This window comes from Centroberyx gerrardi, chromosome 12, assembly GCF_048128805.1.
Source record: "Centroberyx gerrardi isolate f3 chromosome 12, fCenGer3.hap1.cur.20231027, whole genome shotgun sequence".
Classification (NCBI taxonomy): Eukaryota; Metazoa; Chordata; class Actinopteri; order Beryciformes; family Berycidae; genus Centroberyx; species Centroberyx gerrardi.
In genome coordinates, this window is record NC_136008.1 from 931,885 (window position 1) to 953,117 (window position 21,233).

General features: G+C 46.4%; 1 protein-coding gene across 1 annotated transcript in view; it reads right to left on the reverse strand.

Annotated features, from left to right (window-relative positions):
- Nucleotides 1–3,381: 3,381 nt before the first annotated feature.
- adam15 (ADAM metallopeptidase domain 15) overlaps nucleotides 3,382–21,233 on the reverse strand; it is a 39,132-nt gene continuing 21,280 nt past the window's right edge. Inside the window, exons 11-23 of the mRNA XM_078287327.1 lie at nucleotides 20,436–20,520; nucleotides 19,408–19,556; nucleotides 17,050–17,227; nucleotides 16,524–16,616; nucleotides 16,071–16,266; nucleotides 14,824–14,932; nucleotides 13,732–13,927; nucleotides 13,301–13,378; nucleotides 11,469–11,580; nucleotides 11,084–11,237; nucleotides 9,516–9,621; nucleotides 3,969–4,108; nucleotides 3,382–3,466 (exon numbers count right to left, since the gene is read on the reverse strand). Of these exons, the coding sequence (XP_078143453.1) occupies nucleotides 3,403–3,466; nucleotides 3,969–4,108; nucleotides 9,516–9,621; nucleotides 11,084–11,237; nucleotides 11,469–11,580; nucleotides 13,301–13,378; nucleotides 13,732–13,927; nucleotides 14,824–14,932; nucleotides 16,071–16,266; nucleotides 16,524–16,616; nucleotides 17,050–17,227; nucleotides 19,408–19,556; nucleotides 20,436–20,520 (1,660 nt within the window). The 3' untranslated portion in view covers nucleotides 3,382–3,402. The remainder of the gene's footprint in view (nucleotides 3,467–3,968; nucleotides 4,109–9,515; nucleotides 9,622–11,083; nucleotides 11,238–11,468; nucleotides 11,581–13,300; nucleotides 13,379–13,731; nucleotides 13,928–14,823; nucleotides 14,933–16,070; nucleotides 16,267–16,523; nucleotides 16,617–17,049; nucleotides 17,228–19,407; nucleotides 19,557–20,435; nucleotides 20,521–21,233) is intronic.

Sequence of the window (21,233 nt, forward strand, 5' to 3'; positions counted from 1 at the left end):
CAGATAGGTCTGTGGTCCAGCGGGCGGAGGCTGGACTCGTCACTGTGGGAGCATTTACAGACATATAGTACATCTTCTACTCTGTGGTGAAACACAGCGGAAGATTTAAAAGACAGCGGAAGATAAGCGGCGGAAAATAAAATGATGTGATGATACGTTTCTCTAAATGAAGACTTGCTTCTCTGAAAGGAAATCAGAAAGAGAAGAGAGTCTTTGTCTCGGTTTGCTCTGTGGGCCAGAACATCCTTTTTCACAGCAACTGCTGGTCTAGTTTCACATGTCACACTGGTATACATACACACACACACACACACACACACACACACACACACACACTTTGGTATACCTACACACACACACTTAGCCCACCCACAAACAGAGAGTGTGAAAAGGGGAAACACACAGTCATCAACACTGTTGTTCTGTTGAAAACTGCACAGAAGTGTTTGACTTTGCCCACACAGCCAAGTTGGTTCATTAATACTTAATACTGAGGAAAATAGTTATAGATATTAGTATAAATATCTAACATGAATAGTTTCAAATGGAGATCACCACCATGTATAAAATCAACTGAACAAAGTAAAAGAAAAGCAAAGAGACAAAATAGAAACAGTCTGTTTTATTGAGGCCATTTTCCCTAGCAGCAACATATGGGCAGAATGGGACAACAGTTAACAGTATGAATACCAATCAATCAATCAATCAATCAATCAATCAATCAATCAATCAATCAGCCAACATGAATGATCTGATATGCTCTGGAAGATTGTCCTGCTGGTTTTTCTCAGCTCAGATTCAGAGGATTTGAGGGTCGCTGGGTGGAAACACGGAGCTGCTCAACTGAAGCTCAGCTGATCGGGTTTCAAACGGCGTTCAGCCGAGTCACAGCACAGGAAGAGTGACATCACTTCCTGTGGATTGACCAATCTAAAGCCTGTTTATTCAGTCAGTCACATGTTTCCCCCCTGACCCGGACTTCAGCTCAACCAGTCCCATTCAGGAAGAAGTCATGAGCAAACCGGTTTCATGAAACAATCAATAATTCATTCATTTTCTCTACCTGCTTATTCAGGGTTACGGGCAGCTGAAGCCTATCCCAGCATGCACTGGGAAGACGTCAGGTCTCCTTCAAGTCAGATCAGCACTCAAAAGTTTATTTCCATTTACGTAGTTCTTAAATGTGGATTGAGACGCATTGCATTTACAGTTTGATGTTAATGTGACCAAATGTGTCTCTGAAACCTGATTGGACAGTCGGTCCTCAGTGCGTCTTGGTGGATGTACGCCTGTACTGTGATGTGGTGAAGAGCTATCTAACTACAGTCTGATCACCCAGACGCAGGTTACTGTCGGGTCCCCTGACCTCTGACCTCTGACCCCTCTGGTGAAACAGGGTTATGTTTTTGTTTCTCAGAAAATGATGACAAGAAACTAATTCCTCTTTAAAGGAATAGTTCACGCAAAAATGAAAATTCAGTCATGATCTACTCACCCCCATGCCAGTAGAAAATCGGGTAAAGTTTGTTAGTCCGTACAACAGAATGGACAGTGCAGCTTTCTCCAAGACTGGCTCCAGACCAGCTCCGATTAGCAGAAACAAGACTTCCGGTTTGGCTGTTCAGCCTTCAAAATAGAAGCGCGAGATTTGAAAATGGGTAGAAATACTGTTTTAAACCAATTACTTTGTATTTAATCAAATTCAATAAGTGAGCACCCATATTAATGTTTGATGTCATAATAATAATGAAAAATGCCATAAAATGTGCCATTTTTAACTATAAACGCAGCATGTATTACACTGTGCAGAATACATACAGAACGGAGACTAAAGTGGACATCAAACATTAATATGGGTGCTCACTTATTGAATTTGACAATAAGTCAAATTCAACAGAAACCAGATCACAGCAACGGCAGAGAAACTACAAAAGGCAACAAATCCCCCGTTCACACGTTTCAGCAGGGATCAGATAAATCCTGCAGCATCATGACGCTCACACACTGTTCTCCACATCGCCCATCCCGCTCTTCTTTGGCATGGTAACAGCTGACAGACACACAGCAGACATCCCTGCCTGTCTCCCACTTAAATCTCAAGGCCTGGTTAGAAAACAAATCAAATTAAAAACCTCCGAACACATCGAGCGTCTCCCGGCGGATACAGACCCGCATCCTGCTGGTCAGGCTTTCTGTTCGTTAGGAGCCATTAGTTGACCCAAGGAGTCGCAGAAGTGACTGAGAGTAAGACGTGAAAGCCTTTCCTCGGGTTCACATCAGCTTCGCGGCCACAGTGGCGAAGGCTGAAGTGCTCAGAGTTCGTTCCAGCAGCAGCACGGCGGCGGCGGCGGCGGGTAAAGCAGGACGGTGGTTTAGAAGATAGACAGTGAAGACAGAAGTGATTTTAGGCAAAAGTTCACAGGCAACCCCACTGCAGTTTATTTCTCTCTCTTAAACAAGCCTGAGTGAACCGGCTGATCCAGGGTTCAAGACTTTTCCATGTCAAGAACTCCCAGATCAATAAGTTTCAGACCTCAAACCCCCTTCGGATAAAAGTTTAAACCCATCTGAAGAAGGTTTAGTCCATCTGAAGAAGGTTTAGTCCATTTGATGAAGGTTTAGTCCATCTGAAGAAGGTTTAGTCCATCTGAAGGTTTAGTCCATCTGAAGGTTTAGTCCATCTGATGAAGGCTTAGTTTTGCGTCTCTGCTGCAGGTGTAGAGGGTGAAACCTAAATTCTAAAAATATATAAAATTAAAATATTTCTTGTGTTCCTGGGGACCCTTGAACCTCTTCAAGGGCTCCTGGAGGTCCCTGGACCCCGGTTTGGGAACCTCTCAGTTAATCCAGAACACCCAGCACTGCTTGGTCCTCAGAGAGGCTGTTTGTTCAGCAACAGTAAGGTCACAGGTTCAATTCCCTGCACTGTAGATGGAGACTGAAGTGCGTTCAATTTGCTAAAAAGCTTCTCCATCCCACTTTAAAGTGGCGTCACCCCTGGCAACCGCCAGTCAAAGGTTGCCGGTTCAATCCCCGCCATCGTCAGGAAGGCGTGTTCCAGCAGGGTGTCGGTCCTGCATCCCACCATCACTGCCGAGGAGCCGCTGAGCAAGGCACTGAACGCCAAGAGGCTCCAGAGGGCGCTGTGCTCTGGAGATACATAGATATGAAGCGTTTGTGTGTGTGTGTGTGTGTGTGTGTGCGTGTGCGTGTGTGTGTGTGTGTGTGTTCAGGAAGGATTAGACGAGAAATCAGATGACTGTGTGCAAACTGGCTAATAGAGTCATCTTCATCATCTTCATCTTCGATCCCACTCTTCCTGGTCGGAGCAGTCGGAGGCCGACCGGCCCGCCGTCGCCGAGGCAACGACCCAAACATCCACAGTGAGTTTTTGTTCCTGAGTTAAAGCGGAGGAGAGTCGGGCTTCCTGGGGATTGTGGGTCGAGTCGGAGGAAGAGGAGGCCGCCTGCAGAGACACACACACGTTCTGCCTCACTGCTCTGGTACTTCTGACCTTTCACTGCTTAGGCTGACAATTTGATCTGTTTCTGTTTTTTACAGCTTTGTAAAGCACTTAGTAACTGTTGAAATGTGCTATAAATGTGCTAAAAGATTATTATTACTATAATTATTATTATTATTATTATTATTACAGTATCTGCATCACTTCTGACACACTTGTACTACTGTAACATCAAACCTGGTCAAATAAAAAAAGTTAAAGCAATAATTGTTGGTGTTTGTTTTAACCTGCCTGCAGTGCCAGATGGGTGGGGTTTACTGCATCAGGACCGTTTGGATCAAATAAAGTAAACTACAGTAGACTAAATTAACGTTCAAATACTTTCCTGTGATTGGCTAAACCTTCTGGTGCTCATTGTGCTGTCCTATGTGGTAACCCCACCCACCTGGTAACTAAGGAGGATAAAACAAACAAATCACACATACACACACACACACAGATCTACCTGTTAGGAATGACCGCGGGGGCGACGGCTCCATGCTGGGGGGGTTTGGTGTTGCTGGCGTAGCCGGGGTGGGGGAGGTGGGAGGGCGGGTCCAGAGGGGGGGGCTTTTTGGGCACCATGGGTTTGAGTGGAACGGCAACCTGCAGAGAGGATCATGGGAAAAATATGAAGCTCCATGCAGTTGTTAAAGGACTAGACCGACATGTAAAGAAAGCTGATTCACTGATTCTGTTAAAGAGGTTTTTATATTCATCTCATCACATCTCATCTCATCTCATCACATCTCACCTCACCTCACCTCACCTCACCTCACCTCACCTCACCTCACCTCAGCTCATCTCATCTCATCTCATCACATCTCATCTCATCTCATCACATCTCACCTCACCTCACCTCACCTCACCTCACCTCATCTCAGCTCATCTCATCTCATCTCATCTCATCTCAGCTCATCTCATCTCATCTCATCTCATCTCATCTCACCTCATCTCATCTCATCTCATCTCACAGCAGCAGGGAGCCGAAGCAGAAGTGTCGGCTAACGGGATTTTCCATGGACCACAAAGTAAAACTGTCTCTCTTCTGCAACTAAACATTCTCCTCCGTCTCTCTATGCAGCACAAGCTTTTAGACGATTTGCACATTTCTGTTATTTTAGTTGTAGAAACTTCCAGAAGTCTGAGTTCAGCCTCGTGAGGAACTGAGGGATTTTTTTCACTGCAGCTGTGTGTGTGTAGCCTGTTCCCTCTGCAGGAGATGGAACATTCTAGCTAAAAGCATGCTGGGTAGTGTAGTGTGGTAACTAATTTTGTTGTACATGTAAATAATACTGAATGGACTTTTGTGAAATTAAGCCTAACGATGTGATGATGACGTGTTGATGCTTTTCAGATTGCTGATATGAAGTAACCTCCACACACTGCCGGAGGGGAAAGTCAAACTGAGGGTTGATGGAAATGATGTCATCTTCTGCTCCCTGTAGGTTCAGTAAGTCCTGCATGTTCTACCAAGCCAGAGAGCTTCAGAGTTTATCTGCTGTCCTGATAAATGGATCGTTGGTACAGAAGTGGACTGGATTTCATTTCGTGGGTCTAATTTCTGCCCATATGAAATCTAAACCCTGAACACAAAAAACAGTTACCGCTGTTTGTCTTTGCAGAACAGCAGGATGTAAATTCAGATGGAGACATGATCTGTTATCAGTCCAGTGTCGAGAAACTGGAATGATTTGAGTCTTTATGTTGCCTTTGATGACTATGTGAGGAAGAGTTAGCATTTGCTAGTTAGCATCAATTAACCAACCAATCACCACTCACCAATCAGGAAGTGAGATTCAATCCACGTCTCAAGGTCATTAATCAATTCCATTCAACCAATCAAATGATCTGATTCCACCCAATCACCATTCATTGACGCCAATCAATAACCAAATGATGCTAATCAAGCACAGAATTAATTATGCAAAACCATCCACATCATTCCACCAATCAGTCAGCCTCCAATCATTTTATTCAGTGCCCATTTGCAGCGTATGCACATGCTAACTACAAGCTAACTACAAGCTAACTACATGCTAACTACATGCTAACTACATGCTAACTCCGTGCTGGAGTGCGGTACCTGGCCGGGTGTAACCGGGTCGGGGGGGAGGGGCTTGTTGGGCGGAGCTGGTCGGAGCTGCAGGGTTAGTGAGGGAAGCAGAGAGGAGTGCAGATGAGAAGAGAAGAAAACGACAGAAAGACGAGAAGAACGCCATGAAGAGATCATCATGTTCATGTTGACTTGGACTAACTTCAGCGCTCCATGCTGCACGGAGCCTGCTCTGAGAACTCCTGAGCTAGCTAACACTCACACTGACTTCATCCCTCTAACACTGATCTGTAGTCTGTTCCCTGACTTCAGCCCTAACTCTGCAGGTAAAGAGGAACTAAACTCCAAATCTGTGTAAAGCCTGACATCTAATGGTACAAACTGCCATCTGCTATTGGCTGATCTTTGGTGCCAGGTGATGATGTCAGCACCTGTTATACTCTACAGAAGGTGACATCACCTGGTACTAAAGATCAGCCAATAGCAGGTGGCAGTATCATGATCTTTACCATTAGATGTCAGGCTTTACACAGATTCGGGTTTGGTGTTGAGTTTCTCTTTAACAACAGAATTGTACAACTTCGGGCAGTGACACACCGGGCAACTTTAAGCAACATGACAGGGCAACGTAGCAACCTGGCAACAGGAAGTGAACTGAAACACTGGCTGAAACACACAACAAAATGTATCTGGAGAAAAAAAAAGTACAGAACCATTGCAAGAGTTTAAAGGCAATGTTGCTCTGCATTGTTGCCCAAAAAGTTGTTCAGTGTATCACAGCTCTTAGCACTGGGCTAACTGGTGCAGTGGGAGAAACGGGCTAAATGAACCCTGGGCTAATAATGTATTATGCATTATGTAGTGTCCGTGTCATCTGTAGCAGCACCGGATGAACATGACAGTTTTCTTTAATCCAAATGAAACGTCTCAGAACAAATCTCTCTCTGTTAAAGCATGTGCAGAAGCAGGCAGAGCATGCATCATAACACACTCTGTGCTGCTGTACAGGAACGCTTCATGCACAACACACACTCAGGGTTCAACCTGCATGCTGCCAATCCAAATGTAAGGAACTTCATACCGGACTAGTCTTTCAATGTTAATATAGTTGTACAATATTCTGTATTAGTGATACGGAAATCAGCCCCCACTAAGCTTCTCTGCCTGCAGAATCTTGACCTCAAGTACAAAACACCGACTGGAGTTATAAACAGAAACATCTATCATTAGACCTGAGAGGCAGCTGAGTGACAGTCCTGCCTGACAGAAAACCTCCTGCTGAGACTCTGACCCACATCCTCATTCTGCACAGAGCGGGTGGGGAGTAACTGAGTACAAATAATAATATGACAGATTCATGGTGAGGTTGAAATTATAGGCTGAAATGTTGTGGATTAAGTGTAATGTGTATAGTGTGGGTTTAATATAGGTGTAGTGTTGGTAGTGTAGGTGTAGTTTAGGTGTAGTTTAGTTGTACTGTTGTAAGGCTGTACAGGTTTTTTACATTGTTTATGCCAGTGAATATTGCATTACACAGAGCTGCAATTTGAGTAACCAGAGGTTAGAAAAAATGCCAAAAAGCTTATTTTCCATGTGTCAAAATATATGTGGTTATAACGTAAATTAAATTCAGTGTTGGGCCTTTAAAAAGTGGAATACTCCAATTAGAAAGAGTGTGAACCGGTCTGTGATTCGGCTGGAGGACCAAAACTTAGCTGCCAGTCTCAGCTGAACTCTACAACCGACTGAAAACACACAAGACAGACAGTTACTGCCACTACAGCGAGCGGCGACTGTACCTGATTGGTGGGTTTAAAGGGGTCGGGGGGCAGAGGCTTGGTGGGGGGGGCCGGGCGCTGTTTAGCCGAGCAGAGAGAAGAGTCAGAAGAGTGCTGGGTCAGTTTGGGAAGGACAAGACCACAGAACTAGAACAGATAGAACGGTCATTCCCATTCAAATCAACGTTCCTGGACGGTCGGAGCGGCGGCCATCTTGCTGTGACCCGTTGGACTAGCTTCTGTATTTTTACAGCAAGAACCAAAGCAGCTTCTCTGTCTCCTTGCTGCCATGGATTGCTAACATGCTAATGTTGACTAGAAGAGCTAGAGAGAGAAGTACAGTCTGTGATGAAGCTACGTTAGCCTCGTCGCTAACGTTAGCTTCCAGTTGAGTTCTGACAGTTTGCTAACAGACTCATCTGCTCAGTTCTCACAGTGTGACAGACTTTACACCTTAATGTCCAGACTGTGTTGTCACCATAGCAACTAACACTTAACATTACCATGACAAACAGTGGAAGAACCGTTCTATCTATTCAAGTTCTGTGAACAAGACCGTTCTTTCAGTGTCTGACATACAGCTGTGGTTCATTTGGAGGAACTTATTGGAAAAACCTTTAAGGAATACACCAACGTTTTAGCAAATAAATCAGCAATGCAAAACATGTGCACTGATTCCTCAGACAACACAACTCAAACACATCATGCAGGACTGGACCAAGACAGCAGCAGCCATTCAGCACACAGCTAACACAGAGCCACATGGACACTAATCAGGCTGTTCGATAAAAAGTGACACCAGACAAAACGATTCACAGGAGCATGTTGTTTGTTTGTCAGCAGGCGGGACTGAAACAGAGTTTGAAACACTGACGCTTACAGACGCTAAGGCGGCGCCACACTGATCCGTCTGTCTGTCTGTCGTCTCTGTTCACTTCAGTTCATTTCACTGACAGCTGTCTGTCGTCAGACAGACTGATGACGCTCCGTCTGTCAGATTTCCATCCGTTTCGATGGACAGACGAACTCTGGATGGACGAATTTGTTCAGCCAATCAGAGGCGTTCCAACGTTTGTTTTGGAAAAACTAGCGGTGAACACAGAGACGACGATCCGACCAAAACAAAGATAAAACAGAGACACTTCTGCCTCGCCGCCATATTGACGTTCAAAACAAACCAACAGACACAAATCTATCATCAGTAATTGTGTTTCTGATGGATCAGTGTGGCCGCCGCCTCAGACAGACATCCAGAGCGGCGAGCCGGCGCCGCTGGAGGCGAGGTTACCTGGAGGGGTTTAAGGTCGGGGTCGGGGGGGAGTGGCTTAGTGGGAGGAGCGGGCCTGTCATGAACCTGATAGGAGAAAAAACAGGAAGCAGAGGAAGATTGGCAGCCGGTGTCGACACATGCACAGGAGAGCGGCGCCAACGGGCCGAAGAGCAGGAGCGTTAATGTGAAGAGGAAAAAAACATTTGCAGTTCTCTAGAAATTTTGTTTCAAGGAAATTCTCGAAATAAGTTGATTTGCATGAGATATGAGTGAAATTGGACACATTGTAACATTTTAAATCTGAAAAGTTTCTCCATATCTCTGGAGTCAACATCTCAAACACTGATGGAAACAAATGTCCACAGTTTCCACACCAAACTCAGTGGTCTAACTCTCTTTTCTGAACAGTTGAACCAACAGTCGCCGGTCTCTGGTCCTTCAGGTGCAGCGTTTACCCTCAGCCTGGTTCCACCCAGCCTCCAAAACCTCAACACTGTCTTATCTGACCCAGTTCAACGGACCCAATTTCAGAGGAAGCAAGGAAATTTCAAATAAAGGCTTGAGTTCCCACCTCCAGCATCACTCCCTCTGTCTGGATCCAAACTCACTGTGTTCTCTCCAAGACTGCAGGATCCGGTTTCAGTAAATCTATCTGGTCTCTGCCGTGTTAAAGCCGCACCAGGCAAGATTTCCCTGTAAAGCTGCAGCGTCTTCTCAGTGTAAACAGGAAGTGATGCGTCTCATCTCCACTGACTGACTGAGCCGCTGCAGATTCTCCCTGTTTGTCCAAATTAAATTCTGCTTTGCTCACAGGAAGAGAGCGATCCAGAGTCAGGGTCAGTGGGTGGTGTGGTTGTCATGGTTACCTTGTTGGAGGGTGGGGTCAGTGGGTGTGGTTGTCATGGTTACCTTGTTGGAGGGCGGGGTCAGCGGGATGTCGGCCTGGTTCAGGTGGTACCTCAGCGGTCGGACCTGCTCTCCGTTCCTGCCGTCCGCTCGCTCCGTCACCGGAGTCCTGACAGAAAACATCAGGAATCAAACCTGGAACACTAAACCTTAAAAAATACTAAAATACCACATACACACTTTAACTAAAATAAATCAGTTTCCAGTCTGTAAAACTGTTTTCTTATTTTCACAGGTGCTGGTGTCTGACATTACAAACACAACAATGAAAATCCTCATGGATGCTGTTATGGATGTTAAATTGTAAAAGACAACAGTTCCTAAAGCTTTCTACAGTCTCTCACATGCGGCAGGAAGCCAGATGTGACTCCTCAGGCCGGAGCGTCGCTGCAGCAGACAGAAGCACAGCACGGCGTACATGCCGCCATGTTGGAGGAGCGTCTCCGCCTCTCTCCCTGACAAACGGAGAGAATGTCTCCTCCAACATGGCGGCGTGTCCGTCCTCACCGCCGTCCAAACGCGCCATGACAGGTTTCTATCTGGTTCCTCTCTGTTTCACCACTTCACTGCTCACACACAACCAGACAAGCTTCACTTTCACTGCACCATCACAGCAGAGGAGTTAGAGGGACGTCCCACTCCGTTTCTCTGATCAAGATGTACAACACACTGAAGCTGAGCGCTGACCGGCAGTGTGAGGCAGTGAGAAGATTCATTTTAGTCTTATTTTTTATATTTTATCTTCAATTCTGAACAATGATCCTGAGAATATGGGTTCAGCTTGCAGTGAAACGGAGTGGCGTCGCTCTGACTGACATCATCTGGTAGAGTCGGTGAGGAGATTTCACCTGATTTCAAATCTCTCCACAGCTGATTTAAAACTCTGATTTAAAAGCCTCCACCTCTCGGACTCTACCAGGACCAGACCTCGTGACTCCTCCTGCAGCCGTACCTGAGCCGATGGGCGGGGTCAAACTCCAAACCCCAAATCTCACAATGCGCCACACTGCATCGTGGGTAAGAAAACACACCGGATCCTCAGAATCAGACGAATTCACTGCTGCTCACTTTAGGAAGCTAACCAAGACAATGTGTGATTTTATATTTGATTATATTTGATGTCATGTTGCTGCTGAGCTCCTTGAGATGAAGAAAAAAATGATAATCTCTTAGGTTTTGTTTTAATGAAACTTTATTTCTTCAGAAAATGAGAAATAACGCTCGTTTTTAGCTCGACTGGTGACACTAGGCTTGAGCCCATATCGCGATATTTCGTGAATATCGTGATATTTTCCGAAAATTTTATATTTTCTGCAAACTTTTAAACTTATAAACCTATAATCTACTAGTGGTAGGACAGTAAAATTGTTTTATTGATTGTCCTCTAGTTTATATGTCATTTGTCACCAATTCAGTCTTTAACAAGTGCTTTAATTAGACATTGGACTCAATATGATGCAAAGACACACACACACACACACACACCGACACACACGCACACACACACACCGACACCGACACACACACACCGACACACACACACACACACGCCCCCTCTCTCTCTCTGTTACCGGTTGTGCTGTCGTCCTTTATGGAACGGGCTGTTGGCTCCCAGGCAGAGGAGACTGCGGCGACAGCGAGGGAAGCGAAGGGCGAGGAAGAGGAGGACGACCGGCAGGATGAAGAGGAAGATGACCAGCAGGGCGACACGCACCGGGTCCGACTCTGAACACACACACACACACACACACACAATTAAAACCATATTGCATTGAAAAGTCCTAGATATTTAGTTTTCTTTAAGATATTAAATTGATACTGGACTCTTGATTTGTTCTGACTTGACTTGCTGTTCTACATTTAGACTTGAGACTTGTGCCTCGAGACTCGGGACCGACTCGGGCCTGGAGTGAAGCGGACTCGTCTCACCCTGCAGCAGTGTGTTTGGTCTCCTACCTCGTGTCGCTCTGGCCGGTCCGCTGTCCACGCTGCCGCCATGACCCGAGTAACGGCAGTCAGGCGGCGCCCAGCCGACGTCACAGTGACAGTTCTTATTACTGTTACACACCTGAGAGACACAGAGAGACATACAGAGAGACATACAGAGAGACAGAGAGACATACAGAGAGACAGAGAGACATACAGAGAGACACAAAGAGAGACACAGAGAGACATACAGAGAGACACAGAGAGACATACAGAGACACAGAGAGACATACAGAGAGACAGAGAGACATACAGAGAGACACAGAGAGACATACAGAGAGACAGAGAGAGACATACAGAGAGACAGAGAGACACAAAGAGAGACACAGAGAGACATACAGAGAGACAGAGAGACATACAGAGACACAGAGAGACATACAGAGAGACAGAGAGACATACAGAGAGACAGAGAGACATACAGAGACACAGAGAGACATACAGAGAGACAGAGAGACACAAAGAGAGACACAGAGAGACATACAGAGAGACAGAGAGACATACAGAGACACAGAGAGACATACAGAGAGACAGAGAGACATACAGAGACACAGAGAGACATACAGAGACACAGAGAGACATACAGAGACAGAGAGACATACAGAGACACAGAGAGACATACAGAGACACAGAGAGACATACAGAGACAGAGAGACATACAGAGACACAGAGAGACATACAGAGACAGAGAGACATACAGAGACACAGAGAGACATACAGAGACACAGAGAGACATACAGAGACAGAGAGACATACAGAGACACAGAGAGACATACAGAGAGACAGAGAGACATACAGAGACACAGAGAGACACAAAGAGAGACACAGAGAGACATACAGAGACACAGAGAGACATACAGAGAGACAGAGAGACATACAGAGAGACAGAGAGACATACAGAGAGACACAGAGAGACATACAGAGAGACAGAGAGAGACATACAGAGAGACAGAGAGACACAAAGAGAGACACAGAGAGACATACAGAGAGACAGAGAGACATACAGAGACACAGAGAGACATACAGAGAGACAGAGAGACATACAGAGAGACAGAGAGACATACAGAGACACAGAGAGACATACAGAGAGACAGAGAGACACAAAGAGAGACACAGAGAGACATACAGAGAGACAGAGAGACATACAGAGACACAGAGAGACATACAGAGAGACAGAGAGACATACAGAGACACAGAGAGACATACAGAGACACAGAGAGACATACAGAGACAGAGAGACATACAGAGACACAGAGAGACATACAGAGACACAGAGAGACATACAGAGACAGAGAGACATACAGAGACACAGAGAGACATACAGAGACAGAGAGACATACAGAGACACAGAGAGACATACAGAGACACAGAGAGACATACAGAGACAGAGAGACATACAGAGACACAGAGAGACATACAGAGAGACAGAGAGACATACAGAGACACAGAGAGACACAAAGAGAGACACAGAGAGACATACAGAGACACAGAGAGACATACAGAGAGACAGAGAGACATACAGAGAGACAGAGAGACATACAGAGACACAGAGAGACATACAGAGAGACACAGAGACATACAGAGACACAGAGAGACACAAAGAGAGACACAGAGAGACATACAGAGACACAGAGAGACATACAGAGAGACACAGAGAGACATACAGAGACACAGAGAGACACACAGAGTTATTCAGTCGGTCAGTGTACTGTGTTCATGTACTGTAATGTAATAGAGAAACTCTCAACAGGGAGGTCAGAGGTCAGAGGTCAGGTCAGAGGTCAGAGGTCAGGGTTTGGACTCACCCCGTGACCGTGACACTTCTGGCGGCACTCCTCCACGCCGAACACCGACACATCCTGGCACTTCTGGTTCAGACAGGCCTGCAGCAACAAGAACTCACAGTGAGCCGGTCAGCACATCATGTAAGGAGTCTAGTATCGCATTTATAATCTTTGTGAAAAAATGCTTTTTTCTTGTAAAACAGTAAATATTGGCAGCATCTGTTTTCTTTCAAATTAATTAAGTGAAAAAGCCTGAACAGATACAATAAAAAACACTAATCCTATATTTTGTTGTATTCTTCATTTGATGAAAATGTTTTGATTTCTCAGTCTTTGTTTCTATAGACAGGAGACATTTAACCAGCTCCTTAAAGAGAAACTGGACGTCTGAAGGTAAACAGCACGCTGCTGAACTGGCCATCTGCTATTGGCTGATCTTCGGGGCCGCTGACCTTGCCGGCGCTGCAGGCGGAGCCCTGGGCCACGCTGGCCGGGTCGGACACGTCGTCCCCCAGGTGGAAGAAGGTTCCTCGGCACACCAGGTCGCTGTGGTTGAAGCGGACCGTGGTGGTCAGGATCTCAGCGTTGGTGCCCAGCAGGGGGTGCTCCCCCCCGCCCTGACACTGGATCCTGCCGCACAGCACGTCACTGTGGGGGGGGGGGGGGGGGGGGGGGGGGGGGGGGGGACGGGACAGATTTAACCAGCAGACTTGGAGTTTCACAGGACAGACGCCAAACGCTTCAGGTCTGTCCAGTGGACTGAGGCAGAGGACTACAAATCCCATGATGCCTCTGGGCTTGGCTCTTGGGCTCATCTGTTTTTCTCTTGTTCTTGTCTCTGTTTTCCCCGCTCAGCGTCCCTGAGCTGTTTGTCTTCATACAATCTGCTTTCTGTGTCTTGTTCTTCCTGATGTTTGTTCTATATTATTCTGTTCTATGTTGATTGTTGATCAGTTAGATCTAGTTAGACTGATTCTGTGTCCAGAGACAGACTGTGATGAAGAGGAGAAATAAACAAACTTGAACTTCAGTTTGGTTTTCAGTTTCTTTTGTACTTTGTTTTTGTCACTCACATCTTCCTACACTCATACTGGTTCAACTGGTTCAACTGGTTTCCCACACTGCACTGCATTTAGCTCCAGTTCAGTAAAACATTGGTTTAGTGTTCCCTGTGTTTTGTCAGCAGAGGGACAAACACAATGTGTGTGTGTGTGTGTGTGTGTGTGTGTGTGTGTGTGGTGAAGTGAGAGCCAAAAGTAGAAAAAAGTACAAAAGAAACCACAATAATCCAACATGAGGCCACACCCAGAGGCATCATGGGATATGGAGGCTTCCGCTGCCTCAGTACACTGGACACACCTGAAGGACAGAAATAAATCACACAGAAAAGACAGGAGGGAGAGACAGACAGACAGACAGACAGACAGGCAGACAGACAGACAGACAGACAGACAGACAGACAGAGAGACAGACAGGCAGGCAGGCAGACAGACAGGCAGACAGACAGGCAGACAGACAGACAGACAGGCAGACGGTTAACTTACGAGTTGGCACAGGGAATGTAGGAGCCGTTGGCCAACTGGCCACAGTTGCCGTATTTGTTGCCCTGTTTGTTGACTGAAGAGAAACAGACAGGAGGAGCTCTGGTGGCATCTGGAGACAGACAGACAGACAGACAGACAGACAGACAGACAGACAGGTAGAGAGACAGACAAGTCAGTGTGATTGAAACCTGCTGACACTGGAGATAGGCACTGATATACTGGTGTTGGATAGTGATCGATCTGTTTATCTCATGATATGATTCACTATGCAATATGAGGTTCAGGATCAATTCAGCCAGGATACGATGTGATCAATAAAAGTTCAGTGACAACAAAGTCTGACTGTGCAGAATTCTGTTTATTTCTGAGACACAAATCTTTCTAGCGATGCCATTGGCTGCTAGAATGTAAACAACAATTTAAAAATGTCATTACAAAGTGACAATAATATAATTTGGATGGAGAGCTTGTGAAACTGTGATGGTCAAGAGTCTCATTAGTGATTACTACAGCAGAATAACATGGAGCTGATATCACCATTCATGTTCCTGACAGCAGAATAACATGGAGCTGATATCACCATTCATGTTCCTGACAGCAGAATAACATGGAGCTGATATCACCATTCATGTTCCTGACAGCAGAATAACATGGAGCTGATATCACCATTCATGTTCCTGACAGCAGAATAACATGGAGCTGATATCACCATTCATGTTCCTGACAGCAGAATAACATGGAGCTGATATCACCATTCATGTTCCTGACACAACAGACGGACTGACACATTCTGTATTGAGATATATTGAATTTTGATATATTGGCTCATCACTAATTTCAGACAGTGTTGTACTGGTTTCAGACTATTAAACTGGTTTCAGACTGTTATACTGGTTTCAGACAGCGTTGTACTGGTTCCAGACCGTTAAACTGGTTTCAGACAGCGTTGTACTGGTTCCAGACTGTTAAACTGGTTTCAGACAGTGCTGTACTGGTTTCAGACTGTTAAACTGGTTTCAGACAGTGTTGTACTGGTTTCAGACCGTTAAACTGGTTTCAGACAGTGCTGTACTGGTTTCAGACTGTTAAACTGGTTTCAGACAGTGTTGTACTGGTTCCAGACTGTTAAACTGGTTTCAGACAGTGCTGTACTGGTTTCAGAGTGTTAAACTGGGTTCAGACAGCGTTGTACTGGTTTCAGACTGTTAAACTGGTTTCAGACAGTGTTATACTGGTTTCAGACTCACTGGGTCCCCACAGAATCTGGCACTGGGTGTTGAGGCTGGCGCAGACTCCTCCGTAGCAGTAGGAGGCGGCGTCTTCGCACGGCTCGCCGTTCTGCAGGAAGACGTTGGGGGGGCAGTGGGGGGAGGAGCCTGTGCAGTGCTCAGGGAGGTCGCACTCCCCCAGGGGGTCCCGACACACCCAGCCCGCCGTACGCAACTGGAGGGGGGGGGAGAGTAAATCTTTAATAAAAACATACAATAGACCGGTGCATAAATACTTTACAGATTGTAAACAGGAGAAAGGAGGAGGGAGGAGAGGAGAAGACAGCGGGAGAAAACTCCTGATGTTTAAACACTGCTGCCGCTTTAATGAAATGTCTGACTTTTAATTCTTATCAAATACAGAAATTAATAAAATCAAACATTTATGTTCTGTGTGTGTGTGTGTGTGTGTGTGTGTGTGTGTGATCTCACCTTACAGTCGTGGCAGCAGATCCCATCAGAGGAACACTGAGCTCCAGGAACCAGACGACAGGTGGAGGCGTTACAGCAGGGGTCCTGACACTCCTGACCAATCAGAGCACAGAGACTCAGAGACAGGAAGAACAGACAGGCAGGCAGACAGACAGATAGACAGGCAGGCAGACAGGCAGACAGACAGGCAGACAGACAGACAGACAGAGAGACAGGCAGACAGACAGACAGACAGGCAGACAGACAGAGAGACAGACAGACAGACAGACAGACAGGCAGACAGACAGAGAGACAGACAGACAGACAGACAGACAGGCAGACAGACAGAGAGACAGACAGACAGACAGACAGACAGAGAGACAGGCAGACAGACAGACAGACAGACAGACAGACAGAGAGACAGGCAGACAGACAGACAGACAGGCAGACAGACAGAGAGACAGACAGACAGACAGACAGACAGAGAGACAGGCAGACAGACAGACAGACAGACAGACAGACAGACAGACAGACAGGTGTATCGTACCTCCAGCAGGCCACAGTCACACTCCTCTCCCTTCTCCACATACAGGTTTCCGCACCTCGGCCCGCCCAGCAGGCGGTCCGGCTGCGGGACGTTGAACAGACACATGCCCCCCCCGTGCAGCAGGCTGACAGACAGGTCTCTGGCACTGCAGCTGCTGAACTGCTGCCCCGGCATGAACCTGGGGGGTCAGAGGTCACAGGTCAGCTCGAATCTTAGGTGTGCGATCACACCTACAGCTCGTTTTCTTTGGTCCGAACCATAGCTGAAAGCTTCGGAACATTTTTGTATTTGGTTTGTTTAGGTTCACACCGCCCAGCTGCAAACAAACCGAACTCTGGTCTTCACATCAGGTCAGAACACATGAAGTCAGTCCAGACTGTGGTTTGTCCTCAGTTCATTTTGTTGTGCTACAGGCTTTCTAAGCATGTCAATATCCATCCATATACCCATAAAACCATGATAAATCGACAACAGACTCATAAAACCAGATGTTTTGGGGTCGTTTCTGGTTGTTGGTACGATTATGTTCTCATCTTCTCGATTGAAACGGTCCATCATGCTTGGTGTGAACTCAGCCTCAGAGGTCACACTGGAAACCTTACTTTCTCAATATGTGTTCTCCATGACACGTTTTACATCATATCTAACTGCCGAGGCACGACTCCAAAACAACAGAACGAAAGGACGGAGGGCGGATAAAGATCCCAGAAGTTTACCTGACAGCCGAGGATGCGTCGGATGGAGACTCGACCGACGAGAACGAATGGAAACCCCCAAGATTCATTGGGAGAACAACGCATCAGGTCCGAGCAGCGCTGCAGTACAGAGCCGGGTGAAACAGCTGTGCGTCTTAATTAATCACACGCGTGATGTGAAGCACACAGTCTGAAACCTTAAGGAAGCGTCTCTGGGGGCCATTTGCTGCATGTCCTCCCTCTCCCTCTCTCCCATACCTTCCTGTCTCTCTCCTTATCTCTGTCCAATAAAGCATAAAATGCCTGAAATCTTAAAAAAAAAAAAGGAAGCGTCTCTGTTCACTTTCATGAGAAGTTTGTTCTCTACAACTCGGGACACAAGTATCGATATTATTAGATTTGATAATCAGCTCTTGTCATCTGCTTTTTTTTATACTAGAGCAGAACATGATGATGATGAATTACTGCATTCACTGAGATTCTGGTCTTGTGGTTTGACCGACCGTCCCAAAGCCAGAAGGTCACAGGTTCAATCCCCACATCCTCCACCTGCCCTGCTGAAGTGTCCCTGAGCAAGACACGTAAAATATAAATGTGTTGTTTCGCCCTCCACCCTGTCATCTTTCTGTTGCCAGCATCAGCTCAGCCAGCAGAGGGCGCCGCGATCCACAAGTAGAACTGTGGTTCTGTGAGTAAAGTTCCAGGGTTCCAGGTTTGAGTCCCTGTGTAGGTCAGTCAGTACTGACCCGGTTGAAGGTTCTGTCTCTGGCACTAGGCTAGTTGGTTCTGACCCACTAGAGGACTGCAGCACTGAACCAAGAGTTAGCTGGTACTGACCTCTAAGAAGGTTCTGGTACTGACCCAGTAAGGGTTCTGACCCGACTGAAGTCTCTGCTACTGACTTGATAAAGGGTTCTGGCACTGGCCTGGTTGAAGGTTCTAGTGCTGACTCGGTTGAAGGTACTGATCTGGTTGTAGGTAGTGTTTCAGTTAAAGGTTCTGGAACTGAACAAGTAGAAGGTTCTGGTACCAAATCTGGTATTAACCCAGTGAAAGGTTCTTGTGCTGACTCGGCTGACGGTACTGATCTGGTTGAAGGTAGTGACCCAGTAGAAGGTTCTGCTACTGACCGGTCTAAGGTTCTGGCACTGACCCTGTAGAACCCAGTAGAAGGTTCTGGTACTGACCCAGTTGAAGGTTCTGGTACTAACATGGTCCAAGGTTCTGCTACTGACCCTGTAGAACCCAGTAGAAGGTTCTGGTACTGACCCAGTTGAAGGTTCTGGTACTAACATGGTCCAAGGTTCTACTACTGACCCAGTAGAACACAGTTGAAGGTATTGGTACTGACCTAGTCTAAGGGTTAGGGTTTGGTACTGACCCAGTAAAACCCAGCAGAAGGTTCTGACCCGGTATAACCCAGCAGAAGGTTCTGGTACTGACCCAGTAGAACCTAGCAGAAGGTTCTGGTATTTACCCAGTAGAACCCAGCAGAAGGTACTGACCCAGTAGAACCTAGCAGAAGGTTCTAGTATTAACCCAGTAGAACCCAGCAGAAGGTTCTGGTACTGACCCAGTAGAACCCAGCAGAAGGTTCTGACCCAGTAGAACCCAGCAGAAGGTTCTGACCCAGTAGAACCCAGCAGAAGGTTCTGGTACTGACCCGGTCGAAGGCTCCATGATGCAGCCTCCCAGCCGCGGCTCGCTCTCGCAGAGGCAGCGGCGCTCGGCCGTGTCGTGGCTCATCCCCAGGTTGTGACCGAGCTCATGAGCCACAGTGGAGGCCACGCCCAAAACACTGACCAGGTGGTCCTGGGACAGAGAGAGAGAGAGAGAGAGAGAGAGAGAGACAGAGAGAGAGACAGAGAGAGAGACAGAGAGAGAGAGAGAGTGTGGAGGAGGAGAGAGAGGGAGACAGATTCTATAATTCAATGACATCATGGAGTCTCCTGGTGAATCAGCAGCTTGTGGCATCGATCCTCAAAACATTTAAAGTTTGAAGACAAAAGAAACACTTGGTGCTCTTGTGGATTGCGAAAAAGTCCTTCGGTTTCTAGGTTCTCATTGGGAACAGGAATCAAATCGATAGAAAACTGAGGTACTAGTTCAACAAGAGCTAAAGTAAAAAAGTCTTGAGATGTGTATACAAAGTCCAAGGCTCTCTAAACCCATTAAGGACGGTTCCTCAAGGGGTCTTAGTTTAGGGTAGTGGTTCTATATTGACAGTTCTTTTACTACTGCTGGTTTGGAGCATTTCATACGCTCTCAAAGGATTCTTTACAGCTCCATAAAGGCTCTATAGAGAACCATTTGAGCAAGGTGCTACAGAGAACCGTTATAACAGAGTTCTTTACAGCAGTGTTTCCCAACCCAGTCCTCAAGTTCCCCCTCCATCTCTACTCTAGCACATCTGATCCAATTAGGATCTACAGAGTTTCATGCTAGACCCGTCTCTACTGCTTAACCAATCAGCATTAAGACATTAATTGGTTCAGGTGTGCAAGAGTAGAACTGGAACAAAAACTTCCAGGGCAGGGGAACTTGAGGACGGGGTTGGGAAACCAAAAAAAGGGTTCTGCTATGGTACAAGCCCTTTTCTGGTTCTATACAGGACCCTTCTGTACCCTGACTGGAGAACCTTAGAGCCCTGCTGGTCTCTGGTTCTGAAGTGAGACAGAGACGCTCGCTCACCACGTTCACCCCTCCTGATCTGTCTCTGGAGCACATGGATGACTGGGACGCCATCCCCACCGTCGTCCCGTCGAAAGACCCGCCCCTGCGCGCACACACACACACACACACACACACACACACACACACAGATAGACAGAACCAAACATGTAACTCTCTATCATCATGATCACTCTGGGGTCACAGGAATATTTGTTCCATCTATCGTCAGTGTGCTGTGACCTCTGACCCTTGACTCAAATGTTGATCATGTAGGAATTGAGTCAGGTAATCGACTAAAATGTGAAATGAAAATGTGAAATTGATCATCATTTGGCACATTAACATTTTAAGTCCAGGCTGTTTCTCTGATCATACTGTATCACACTGTAGGAGAGGGATGTTTTTGTCCAAAAAGTGATTTTAACAGCTAAGTTGATTTTTAGTTTTAAGAAAAGGAATGGGTTATCTTTCAGTTATACTTCTGCGTTGAAGTGCCGCCATTGCTATGGCGTAGGTGTCCACGGATATTTCTAAGAAGTCGTAGTGAAACTCATCATGTTGTGGATATTTCAGTTCATCTGGTGTCTTTATAATCAGGAGATGATCTGTGGTCCAGATGAACATCTGAACCTCCTCAGCTCGTCTCTCTTCATCCGCTCCATGTTGTCTTCACTATCGACCCATACAGGAGGAGGAGACACCGAGCGGCCAATCACAGCTCGGTGTGGTCTTGTGTCGCTCTACGCTCAGTTACAGTTTTAGAGAGGAGCAGGAAGATACGGAGACACCGCAAAGAGCTACGGTGAAGCTACAGGG